This window comes from Sycon ciliatum, chromosome 4 (genome assembly GCF_964019385.1).
Source record: "Sycon ciliatum chromosome 4, ocSycCili1.1, whole genome shotgun sequence".
Classification (NCBI taxonomy): Eukaryota; Metazoa; Porifera; class Calcarea; order Leucosolenida; family Sycettidae; genus Sycon; species Sycon ciliatum.
In genome coordinates, this window is record NC_088646.1 from 29254025 (window position 1) to 29267270 (window position 13246).

Below are 13246 nucleotides of genomic sequence, written 5' to 3' on the forward strand. Positions count from 1 at the left end.
CGAGTCACAGCCAGGATAACATCAGTGTCAACGATCATTCCAGCGTTTCAGTAACATTAGCATTATAGTATTGAACAAGGGCCCGACGAGTGGGGGTGCCGGGGTGGGTATCGACAAGGTTGGCAAGTAACAGTCAGAAATAACGTTACTACGTGGAGAGTGTGCCGGTCTATTTCGGCTAACGGCTGGACGATGCATTAGAACCGTGAAAGCTTGAAATGGGTATGCAGTGAATTAAGAAGAACACTGTTAAGACAAGCATTCGCTTTAGAAGAACTACGGTAGTATTCGTACCTCTATTGGATAAATCACTGTGTACTCACTGGGTATAAATTGTGGATAAGAAGAACTCCTGCTATTGTGAACAAATACATGCACCATCAGTCCCTTGATGATCGTTCTAAAGAGGTTTGACTGTATGTATTATTAAACTCATAGCCGGCTGCAATGCATAATCTCCTGCCTGCCACGGTACATGAGTTCACATGTAGCGGTATGTCAACGGTTAATCCCTAGGTGGATGAGCTAGGATAAATGGAGATTATGGGAATGGAACGGGGTAGCGGAGGGCATGCTCCGGATTGCCAAGAGTTATTCCAAACGATGAACTCCACTTCTGCTTGGCATTTAGAATAGTCAATCCTATGAAGTTGTTGTATGCGTCCGTCTCGGCTGACATTGGTTCTATTGCGACCGCCTGCTCACCGCTTATTGATGCCGAGCCAGTGAATGCCTGAACGAAGCGGAACTCTCTGTCCTGGAAAAGGAACACGGCTTCCTTGGCCACTGTGTCATAGATAGTGGTGGTCGTTGCAGTGCAATTGCTTTTGCTGTCGAATGCCGCCAGTATAGCAAAGCCGTCGTCGATGTAGGTGGGTGCTGACGTGCTTCCCCCGATTGTATGCCCATTGGTGAATAGCTTGGTTGGTTCAGTTTCTCCGGTCGGGATTAACGATTCTGGATCGGTCAGGACGTGACTGTAGTTTGAACATTGCTGAAACTCCACGACTGCATCGGCTGTTTTGGTGACCTTGATGTACGGGTGCCAGCCCATGTAGAACGGCAACGGGCGCGCATCGTCCTCGTTCGTGGCACGAATGTTCAGCACAAAGGAATTCTCCGTCAAGATGTATGTCAAGAGGACGGAAAGTGGGAATGGATAGCCCGGATCGGTGCCATCGAACTTGTACTCCAAAGTCACGATGGCATATTGGTCACCACCAGCAGAATAGACCACCGATAGCTCCTTGTTGTACAGTAAGCCGTGGATCGCGTTTCCCCGCGACGGCTCGTTTATGTGCAGACGATGCGTTCGGCCCATGAACGTGTACGTTCCCTGCAGCAATCAGCGAGGCAACATGAAAACACCAGCATTGGCTAAACGGCAATACACACACAGCCATGCATTATAGACTAGTACATATACACTGTGTTACTACGCCATGGACTGTGGAAGCATGGTCTGGTAATCATAGGGCCAACCTGGGTGAAGACTACCTGTCAGCACAACCAAGTACACTGCAAGTGCTCTGATGCAAAAAGAACACGCACGCATCATCATCATTGACTGGAGCATAGTCAGAATTTCTCTCCCTTGCTTCTGCTCTTGTGCTTTGCGGTGTGGCTGATTCTCAGTTCACATACAGTTATTGTACTAACTGCTTATTGTGCTTCTGCCTCTCTCCCTCATGGTTTCAGCCGTATCTATTTGATTGATAAGTTAGTTATATTTTCAAGGATTATCCAGAGGCAAATGGATGCTTATTTACATGCGGTTGTGTGTTTACTCTGCTGCTCAGATAAGGAATGCAAAAAAAGGCACCACACCTTCATGTACATGCACACACACACACACACACACACACACACACACACACACACACACACACACACACACACACACACACACACACACACACACACACACACACACTACTACTACTATGTACAACTGCCACAAAATGGCCACGTCGCTCCCAGAAGCGGGAGACAACAGCGAGAAAAAAAAGAGACAAGGAGAATAATTGAGGTGAAAGGGGACCGTTCTACACATAGCTAGTGTTTCTGTCTTCGGTGGCGGGTGAGGTCCTGCGGGCGGGAGAATCGTTCGTTACATAGGCTGCATTGAATGGGCAGATTAGTCCTCTGGTCCTTTCGCAGTCGTTTGCCTCGAGTACAATTATGGCGGTTAAAACCAGCCTGACTCTTCATGCAGCGATCACAGATCGAGCAATGGTGCTGGCAGCAGTCCAAATTCAGGCTGCATCACACACACACACACACACACACACACACACACACACACACACACACACACACACACACACACACACACACACACACACACACACACACACACACACACACACACACACACACACACACACACACACACACACACACACACACACACACACACACACACACACACACACACACACACACACACACACACACACACACACACACACACACACACACACACACACACACACACACACACACACACACACACACACACACACACACACACACACACACACACACACACACACACACACACACACACACACACACACACACACACACACACACACACACACACACACACACACACACACACACACACACACACACACACACACACACACACACACACACACACACACACACACACACACACACACACACACACACACACACACACACACACACACACACACACACACACACACACACACACACACACACACACACACACACACACACACACACACACACACACACACACACACACACACACACACACACACACACACACACACACACACACACACACACACACACACACACACACACACACACACACACACACACACACACACACACACACACACACACACACACACACACACACACACACACACACACACACACACACACACACACACACACACACACACACACACACACACACACACACACACACACACACACACACACACACACACACACACACACACACACACACACACACACACACACACACACACACACACACACACACACACACACACACACACACACACACACACACACACACACACACACACACACACACACACACACACACACACACACACACACACACACACACACACACACACACACACACACACACACACACACACACACACACACACACACACACACACACACACACACACACACACACACACACACACACACACACACACACACACACACACACACACACACACACACACACACACACACACACACACACACACACACACACACACACACACACACACACACACACACACACACACACACACACACACACACACACACACACACACACACACACACACACACACACACACACACACACACACACACACACACACACACACACACACACACACACACACACACACACACACACACACACACACACACACACACACACACACACACACACACACACACACACACACACACACACACACACACACACACACACACACACACATGGAACACATTGTGACAACAGCACCACGCACCATTGTATATACCCCCCAGTGTTCTTGCATAAGCCCATCATAAGTGATTGCATGCGACTTAGAAGGAGAATAGAAATAATAATTACATGGAATAGCCTTGACCCGTTTCGATCTACAAGACTACAGCCCCACCTGCAAAGTATTTTGAAGAACTATGTTTGGTTGTAGTCCTCATGGTCATGCGTGCAACAGTGCATGGGAAATCTTTCTGATGCACGAGTCCTACTTACGTTGGCAATGCGATTGGCGAAAGGAAGTAGGATGGCTCCTTTGAACAAGGCATTCTCCTTGATCGCAGCGGGATCGCCGTTATGCGTCAGAATCACGTCACGAACCCGATGGCTGTTGGGAGACATCAAGCGGACAGCCTCGACGCGACCACCTTGTGTGGGCAAGACCCAAACGCTTTGTTGGCTGACGGTATCTACGAGCTGTTTTGTGGGAATTGAACCACCGTGGCCGTCGATTGTTCCATCCTCCACGATAAATCTACCGGCTGCTGATGATTTGCGCTGGCTTCGGCTAGGAACAGAGCCACAGGCGGCGACCATCAATGAGAGGAAGGCGCAGCACGCAATTTCATTCAGGCGCCACATGATTGCGGCTTTCCCTTGGATTGCCTGGGTAGATCTACTCAGTCCGATCTACACCACAGCCGACGAGCTCCTCCGCCCGGGCTTTCTCAAGATTGGTTCGGAGTGGCCGCTGATGACCTTGATACTCACGTTGGTCTTACTGCTTCAGTGCTAGCGCTAAGTTTGGTCAGAGGTGCTGCAACACGTGTTGCTACTTGCTAGACTCGACAAGGCAGTGTGCGGTGCGAATGCGCGAGCGGAAGTCCCACTACTATCCTGGAGTCACTGAGTGTACAGCACCTGCACGGCTGTAGGAAGAATTCTTATGGGGAAACCCGGACAGGAGAGTGATACTGATAGTGTTTTGCGAGCCCAGTGTCTGTTAGTCGTTAGTTCTAGCAGACTAGGTGCGTAGACTACTAAACCCAACCCTGGTTTCACTGCCGATTTTACGCCAATTGACTCTAGTGGCAATGCATGTACTAGTTATAGGCATGGGGAGGTCTGGTCTGGCCCCATCCAAACTCATTCATCATTCAGCACAGACCGCGCAATCATTGCAGACATGATTCACGGTATGTCAGTTCTTGGCATTTTTGGCGTCATGATCACGTGCGGGACAAAGTGTCGGGGGGGGGGGGGACTACGAACGTCACGCGTCACCAGATCAAGCCGCATACATGTATACAGTCATACTGTAACATAGTGATGGCTCACTGAGGACTACGCACAGGGGAGATAAGAAGGTAGGGCTACAAAATAGGGAGCGTCAGTCATCAATTATCACGTCATCGGTTGTAATGAACCAAAAGAAAACAGTGCCTGAGTCTTGGGGGCTTATGTCAGGATTATAGTCTTGGTAATTCGCAACATCATCAGTTGCAACTCCCGTGAGTTTCATTGTCAGGGTTACTTGCACCAAGCATGAAACTCATGCAGAGCTACATGCCTTTTAAAAGTGCCCCCTATTGTTACTGCAACATTGGACCATTCTAAACACGCTGTGTACACCCCACTGTGTATTCTCGGTACATGTGATATCAATAGTTCATGCTGCGGTACCGTTACAACCAGGGAGTAGTAAAATAATAATTTACTACTGTACTTTTACTACTCTCTGTTTTTTTTCATGTACATACATGTATTTTTTTTACGGGCAAAACTCAAAACAATTCATTGAAAACTGGCACGTTCGGACTGTCCGGCCGCCTACTCCGTGGAAAATAAATAAATAAAAATACAGGAAAATGAAAATGCCATAACACATGGATCAAAAAGCAATGAGAGAGTAAACCTACTCCCTGGTTACAACCAATGCCACCAATGCCACGGTGCAAGGTCAGTGCGGTGCAACTGAGGATCAGGTACTATTATGTTGGCAAAGAGCAAAACGAGCCAAACCAGGATAAAACCATTCATGTCTGTAAAAAGTCAATGTGGAGGCTACGGCCCTGTCGTACACTATCATTCCAGTGAACACTAGTACTAGTGAGGAGGGGAAGTGTGGAGAAAATCACGGAAGCTAGGCCCTTCACTTGCCTTGCCAAGGCTAACTGCAACTGAGCTCCTCCACTGCTGCTGGGCGTTGAGTATGGACAAGCCAATGTGATTATTGAATGCGTCTGTCTCAGCCGACATGGGCTCCACGGCGACTCCTTGCTCCCCGCTGATTGACACGGACCCGGTGAACGCCTGTGTGAAGCGGAAGTCGTCAGTCTGGATCATGTACGTGGCCTCCTTCGACAACGTGTCGTAGATGATGTGCTCCAGCGAGGTGCAGTTAGCATCGGTGGGCGCCAGAGCGGCATAGCCGTCATCAATGTACGTCGGTGAGCTGGCCGTGCCGCCTATGGGCTTCGAGTCAGTGAAGGTGCTCGTGGGTTCCGTGGTGCCGGTCGGGATCAGCGAAGTCTTGTCCGTGACGATGTGACTATAGTTGGAGCATGGCGCGAAGAGAACAACGGTGGAGGCCGTGGCCGTCACCTTGAAGTACGGATGCCAGCCCATGTAGAACGGCAGCGGGCGCGACGCGTGCTCGTTTGTGGCACCGACGCTCAGCACAAAGCCGTCGGCGGTCAGTATGTAATCCAGCTGCACCGTAAGACGGAACGGGTATCCGGGATCGGTGCCGTCAAACACGTACTGCAGCACCAGAATGGCGTACTGGTTACCGCTCACCGAGCTCAAGACGGTCAGCTCCTTGTCGTAGAGCAGGCCGTGCAGAGCGTTCTGTCGCTCCGGCTCGTTGATCTTCAAGTGATACGTCTTGCCTTGGAACATGTAGGTGCCCTGCAAGAAGAGCAGCACACATGCCACACAGCATGCACAACACACACGCCACACAGCATGCACAACACACATGCCACACAGCATGCACAACACACATGCCACACGCCACACAGCATGCACAACACACACGCCACACAGCATGCACAACACACATGCCACACAGCATGCAAAACACACATCTTCACAGTATGAAAGGAAGTAAACTATAGCGCAGCAGCACCGGCAGAAGCAGCAGCAGCAACAACAACAACAACAACAACAACAACAACAACAACAACAACAACAACAACACCAGCAGCACCAGCAACAACAACAACAACAACTATCTCTTATTGGCGATGGTGCCATCGTGAGAATAAAGAATTCAAATTCAATTCAAACAACAACAACATAAACAACATCGTGAGAATAAAAGATTTCAAACAACAACAACAACTGGACAACAACAACAACAAGCTCAAGTTACGGCCCAGTACAGCCTTCGACACGCACGCACTTGGCACCTCCCACCCTCCAGAACCGATCGCTGTAAAGACTCCCCACTGTACAAGTCCCTAGAATACTACAATGCCCTCCCTGCTAGCATTCGTGACGTCTCCTCCCGACCTGCTTTCAAACAAGAAATCTGCTCACTGCTGATTAACTCAATCTGCTCCTGCAGCGCTCACCCTCTCCCATACTTGTAAAGTTCAAAGTGATGTAAATCACTTTCCAACTGTTTAACCCACAATCTCACCTTCTCATAAATTTATCTCATATATGGCGATGGTGCCATCGTGAGAATAAAGAATTCAATTCAAAAACAGCAGCAATGGAACGCGGGCATAACCGAACTCAGGATCCCATGCAAGTGTACGGGAAATCCATTGTCCTGTCCTAGTCCTGTGCATGTTGATTCAGCTGGTATCCACACACTGCGGACACAGAAGGGAAGTTAGCATATAGCCCACCTGCTTGCCAGCCTATTGCCAGTATCGTGTGGGCATGACATGGCATGCAGCCAGCCAGCTGTTTATAATCGATATGGATATTACCGAAGTACAACTTACAGCTGCCCGATGCTGCATTTTCACCCAAGGGCACACATCCGTTGGCTGCATAACGTGGATCGACCATTCTGCCACTAGCTGGCTGGTTAGTGATGGTTACAGTGCGTACAGGAATGCAGGGGCATTGAGGACCTTGGCTGGGCTCAGGTAGCTGTTTGGGCAAGAAATACTGGCCTGCATCTAACCATTAACAGCACCAGTGACCAGTCATACGTGCTGGGCAGCTGTGAGCAATCCGACCTCACATCCAAGGCACTGTGTCAAGGCACTATGTCCAGTGCCTTGAATTGGAACGTCTTGCCTTCACATTCTTCTCTCACTGGTAAAGTAAGATATTTCAGAAGGTACTGGATCGTGTGCACTACTGCACACTGCACTACAATGTGTATGAATGGTCAGTATCTAATATTGACTGAGTACGAGGTCTATCATAGGAAAAAAGGCGCGTAAAAGACCGAGGCGACGCCGAGGTCTTTTACAAGGTTTTATTTCCTATACAGTTGAACATCGATTATCCGACCACCTCCGGGCAGACAACTGTCAGGCGGTGTTCAGATAAGGCAAATGTTCTGGATAAGAAAAAAACTGTCACTCACACACTTTCAGTGGTTATTACTAGCCGCACGACCTTTTTACTTTTTTATAGGGGTGAAAGTTGGCACTGAGATCCCGAGTTCGAGTACTCTGATTTTCTCCGATCGAATATTCGAGTATTCGAGTATTTTTCATCTCCTAAAAATTGCACACCAAGGGCTTTAAAATCACATGATACAACCCTGATTGAACCGAGTAGCAGTCATTTTTCTCGGGTATATCAGTTGGTGGGTCATTTGGGCTCTCTCTACTCGTGAACAAATGTTCACCACACAGCCTGCACATCACCATCTGCCGACTGCTGCCCTGAAACTGCAGATTTCTGTAGTAAATGCATGTACCATGTATGAACGAGTACTCTGATTTATTCCGAGTACGATTATTTTTGAAAAAACCGAGCGAGTACTCGAGTACTCGGTATAATTGTTTCACCCCTACTTTTTTACTTTTCAAAATTTTCGTATTTTTTGAATGGCTCACTACATGCACAGTGCGTACTCTACGGCACATGCGCCCAAAAAAACTGTTACGGATAATCGAATGGTCGGATAGTCGATGTGCGGATAATCGATGTTCAACTGTACTGACCAAATACGAAGTCAATATTTGATTTATCACGACTAACCAAAGCCTGTGTTCAATCCCTTAAAAGGAGTCAAGTAAAAGCAGTCAATATAGCCCTATTGAGAAAGGAGTGAAATATGCAGGAGTATTTGACTGCTTACAATAGGTAGCGTTATAGCAAAAATCCATGGGAGTCAATACTAAGGGAGTGATAATATTCTATATCAGTGCATGTTTATGCGAACCTTACGTTGGCAATGCGATTAGCAAACGGCAACAGAACGGCTCCCTTGAACAGAGCGTTTTCCTTGATCGCAGTCGAATTACCGTTATGAGTCAGGATGACATCCCGAACAACTCCACTCGTGGCCGACTTCATGCGAATGGCTTCGACACGACCGCCTTGCGTGGGCAAAATCCACACGTGCTGTCCTTCAACGTTGTCCGTGAGTTGCTTTCCGGGAATGTCGCCCACCATGATATCCTCCACTGTGTACCGATCGCGGGCAGAGGATTTTTCTGCTTTGCGATCACTTCTTTCTGGAGCAGATTTAGCGGTGACTGCAGCCAGCAATGTCAGCAGCAGGAAGGTACACACACTTCTCCTCTGTCGCCACATGATTCTCGAGCGGATGGTAACTGTGTTCTTTCGAGGGCAATGCAGGACTGTAGAGGATCTTCACGGACACGCGTTTTCCAAGCCGCCTACAATATGGGCAAATCTCGAAATGGGGAATGTTCGAATCAATCAACCCTTTTGAAGGATCGCTCGAACATAGTTCCACCATGCACCCTGGTTCCATCCGTAATTATTATGTAGCACCTGCACCATGTGCACTGCTACTGAGCAGATCTGTCTGTTGATCACGGGACTCATGTCATTCTCAGGTCTCATGCCCACAGACCCTATGTCATAGATGCTGCTATGACATAACCGTGCTCCGTAATTACAGGACTGGTACATTTTTATCATGTCCCGGTATGTAAAATGTAGCGTGTGTATACAGAACAACAAGGGCAAGCAAGCCTTCCAAGGCTTGTTTGCTTCTACATTGTACTTAACAAAGTTTCGTGCTTTCGCAATCATCAGGCAACATGAGGATGGGGTGCCGACCATGCCGGTATACATGCCAGGAGAGGGTGGGTCTACTTGTAGACACATACAAATAATCGTAGGAGCTAGAGATTGAGATTCGAATGCACGGGCCACTGGTAAGTGGTAAACATTACTGCATTTAATACTGGGTCCTGAGTTCACCTCTGAGGCGATGACTAAAACCCGCGTGGTAAGGCACAATCTCGTCGGTATAAATGCCGTATTCGACATAATTATAACGGTACGCAAAGAGAGGAAGGCTTATGGCGCTGTATCGCTGAGCTGAAACTGATTCCTCTGGGTTTCACGGGAGGTGGAGAGGCTAGCGACCCCCACGGCCCCAGTCTCGCGAGCGAATCAATCCACTCTTTTGAAGGATCGCTCGAACATATCCTATAGAACCAGCTCCCGCCTGATTTCCGGTCCGAGCCCAGCCACCTTCACAGTTCTGTGCCCTGCTAAAAGCGCATCACGGCTCCATTTAAATGCTTTTCGGCTAGTGTGTGTTCTGTGGTATAGCGGACTGAAGAATAGGAAACGTGTTTCGCAATATTTGTATGATGCTATTTTGTTCCCATTCCGTTTTTGCTTTAGTGTAGCCCTTCCTCTACGTATTTCTGTCCCCCATCTCTCTCATTCCCTCTGTCGTCCGTATGACTTGTATCAAAGGAAAACGAATGTATGAAAGGAGGCGAAACCGCCTGTTTCAAGTGTTTGTGGTACTTCTACAACATGGTTCCACCATGCACCCTGGTTCCACCATGCACCCTGGTTCCACCATGCACCCTGGTTCCACCATGCACCCTGGTTCCACCATGCACCCTGCTTCCACCCATATAATTATGTAGCACATGCACTGCTATTGACTGTAGGGGTAAGCGGATTATGCTCGGGAAATGACCGGATTATGCTCCATCGGATGCTCGCAGGATGCTCGAGAACACAGCCAATTATGCTTATTATATTCTTCACCAAAAGACCAAAAGAACAGATAATCGTCATGAAAAAGGGACTCAGACCATGTCATGATGTGGACTGGCAGCTTTGTGGACGTACAAGACAATAATATGCAAGAGGAATACCAAATTCACAAGCAAACGCTGAACCTTTGGGCGATGTCCTATAGTGGCTGCTAAAATATTATTCCAAATCGACAGGAAGCGCTATGTATAAAAATTTGCCACTTACCCCTACTACTAGTCACTGAGCAGATCTACTGTTGATCACGGGACTCATGTCATTCTCAATCTCAAGTCTCATGCCGGCCCTATGTCATCATAGATGTTACTATGACATAACTGTGCTCCGTATTTACCGGTACATTTGTATATGTACCGGTATGTACAATTAGTTAGCGTGGCAGACACATACATAATCCTGGGAGAGATTGAGATTTGAATGTACGGACCACTGCCACAAGTCACTCGTAAGTGCACTAGTGGTAGACCTTACTGCATTACTGGGTCCTGACCTGAGTTCACGCCTAAAGGCCAGTAAGGCGATGACCAAAACCCGCGTGGTAAGGCTCGTCGGTACAAATGCCTTATTCGACATACCGGTACGCAAAGAGAAAAAAAGGCTTATGACGCTGTATCGCTGGGCTGTAACTGATTCCTCCGCGTTTCACGGGAGGTGGAGAGGCTAGCGAGTAGCGACCACCAGACCAGACTGCACGCTCCAAGTATTCGACGTACAATGTACAGTAGTTACACACAGTCTCTGCCTGTGAATGTGATCCTTTGCATAAGTACAATCATCATGTAGATCGTACCGGAGAAACAGCATAGCACGAAATAAAGCAGGCTCTTCCCTTTCCTCCAAGCTTTGTCTTCAGCAAGTCAGTTTAAGTGTTTTTTAGCACTCTTCATTCAGAAGTATCAGGCCAGCTATTCGCTTCATTTCTGTAGTAGGTAATAAGCGTGAGGACTAATCATAGCTGTAGGGTGTGCATGATGTTCCCTTCAAAATCGCGATGCTGTTGTAGCTGTACTTTTGGCAGCAATTTGTGGTACTAGAGTAGAGTGACATTCGTGGTCTGCATTAGGGGGTGGGAAGGAGGGAAGTACCAGGGAGTCGTAAAATGTAAGGGGCATTTCACGACTCCCTGGTGGGAAGCGCGGGTTTTGTTCAACAAGACATGGAAAGAAGGAAGAACACCAAAGATATTTCAGTCCAAGAGATGAACGACTCCCTGGTAGTACCGCTAGTACTAGCGTAGTCTGCTTGCGAAGACCTACACTCCAATCCTATTTCTATGCGTGAGCTTGTATGATGATTCGCACAATTATTTTGCCCGTGCAAGAGGCTATACTACCTGCATGGGGTACCACAACTGCCGCCAATTACAACGGTAAAGGAGCCAACAGTATCGCCATTGAAAGGAACATCACACCCTAGCCATGATGATAATAATTATTATTATGAAATGGCCGCGAACTTCTTGCCTCATCACAACGAGTACATAGTGTAGTTAGACATGATACCTTAGGTACTGTTACTAGTACTGACTATGACTATGGTATTGTATATAACCCAATACTAGTACACATGTGTAGTATTAGATAAACCTTTGTTATCTGGTTATAGTTCACACTTGTTGTTGGTTTGACAGCATGAACCATGGATGGTTGTAGTAAGGTCACTGTTTCCGAACACAGTGTCCTCCACCTTGTTTCATGCTGTCAAACTAATATTATATATTATAACAACTGTGAACATTGTGTAGTACTGACTACTGTCTGATGAGTGTTTCTAAGCCTATTACAGCCTGGCTAAGGTTTATAAACACGAAACTGCTCAGAGTCGGAGTAACCATGGTAAGGGAGAAAACAGATTTTCACAACCCTTTGCCTTCTGAATGTGGTCTCTTTGAAATGATCTACCTACTGTTGTTTGCTGGTGTTTTGCTTTGTGGTGTACTGTCTTGTTGTTCAGGGTAGCAGGTGAGAGAATCTAGACTAGATCTACAATAATGTAGTGTAGGAGTAGGAGAGTGGGGACTGCCCATCAAAGCATCATGCGATACCAGTATGCATGTTCTATCTGCCTGCATGTAGATGTACATGTATGATACATGTACATGTACATCTACCATTCACGGACGATTACATCTACATGTAGATCTACTATACCACTTACCAGGCAAAAGCCTGCATGGGGTTTGGCCTTTGCCAGGCTTTGGCCGTTTGGGCTACATGTACATCAGATTTTATTCTAGCACGCTACAGCCTAGAGCTATGTTGTTAGATTGACAGCATGAAACAAGGTGGAGGACACTGTGTTCGAAAACAGTGACCTTACTACAGCCATCCGCGGTTGGCAGAGCCCCGTCCCTGCGGACCATTTGAACCATAATTATGGGTGTTGACTGTTGAACCCGGTTCTGACCCTCATTATGCTAGGGGAGTTTTAGACTTCTCCTTACGTCAGTCGTGTATTCTTTGATCGCTCCTGGGTGTCGTCCTGTTAGGAGAAGTCTAAAACTCCCCTAGC

The 13246-nt window shown here is 47.6% G+C and overlaps 2 protein-coding genes across 2 annotated transcripts; both read right to left on the reverse strand.

Annotated features, from left to right (window-relative positions):
- Nucleotides 1–21: 21 nt before the first annotated feature.
- On the reverse strand, nucleotides 22–4608 carry LOC135815510 (uncharacterized protein YihR-like). Its single transcript, XM_065328820.1, has 2 exons — nucleotides 3818–4608; nucleotides 22–1336 (listed from the first exon to the last, which is right to left on the reverse strand). Exons 1-2 carry the CDS (start codon nucleotides 4181–4183, stop codon nucleotides 542–544), a joined length of 1161 nt encoding a protein of 386 aa, XP_065184892.1. The 5' UTR covers nucleotides 4184–4608; the 3' UTR covers nucleotides 22–541.
- A 560-nt stretch (nucleotides 4609–5168) lies between these two features.
- LOC135815511 (uncharacterized protein YihR-like) lies at nucleotides 5169–9423 on the reverse strand. Its single transcript, XM_065328821.1, has 2 exons — nucleotides 8909–9423; nucleotides 5169–6451 (listed from the first exon to the last, which is right to left on the reverse strand). Exons 1-2 carry the CDS (start codon nucleotides 9275–9277, stop codon nucleotides 5648–5650), a joined length of 1173 nt encoding a protein of 390 aa, XP_065184893.1. The 5' UTR covers nucleotides 9278–9423; the 3' UTR covers nucleotides 5169–5647.
- Between the last annotated feature and the right edge of the window lie 3823 nt (nucleotides 9424–13246).

What these genes read in the sequence shown, in the direction of transcription:
- LOC135815510 (XM_065328820.1), bottom strand. Translation starts at nt 4,183, where the DNA reads ATGTGGCGCCTGAATGAAATTGCGTGCTGCGCCTTCCTCTCATTGATG. An exon ending in TCGCCAATCGCATTGCCAAC is followed by an intron (nt 1,337 to 3,817) that starts GTAAGTAGGACT and finishes TGATTGCTGCAG; the next exon opens with GGAACGTACACGTTCATGGG.
- LOC135815511 (XM_065328821.1), bottom strand. Translation starts at nt 9,277, where the DNA reads ATGTGGCGACAGAGGAGAAGTGTGTGTACCTTCCTGCTGCTGACATTG. An exon ending in TTGCTAATCGCATTGCCAAC is followed by an intron (nt 6,452 to 8,908) that starts GTAAGGTTCGCA and finishes CTCTTCTTGCAG; the next exon opens with GGCACCTACATGTTCCAAGG.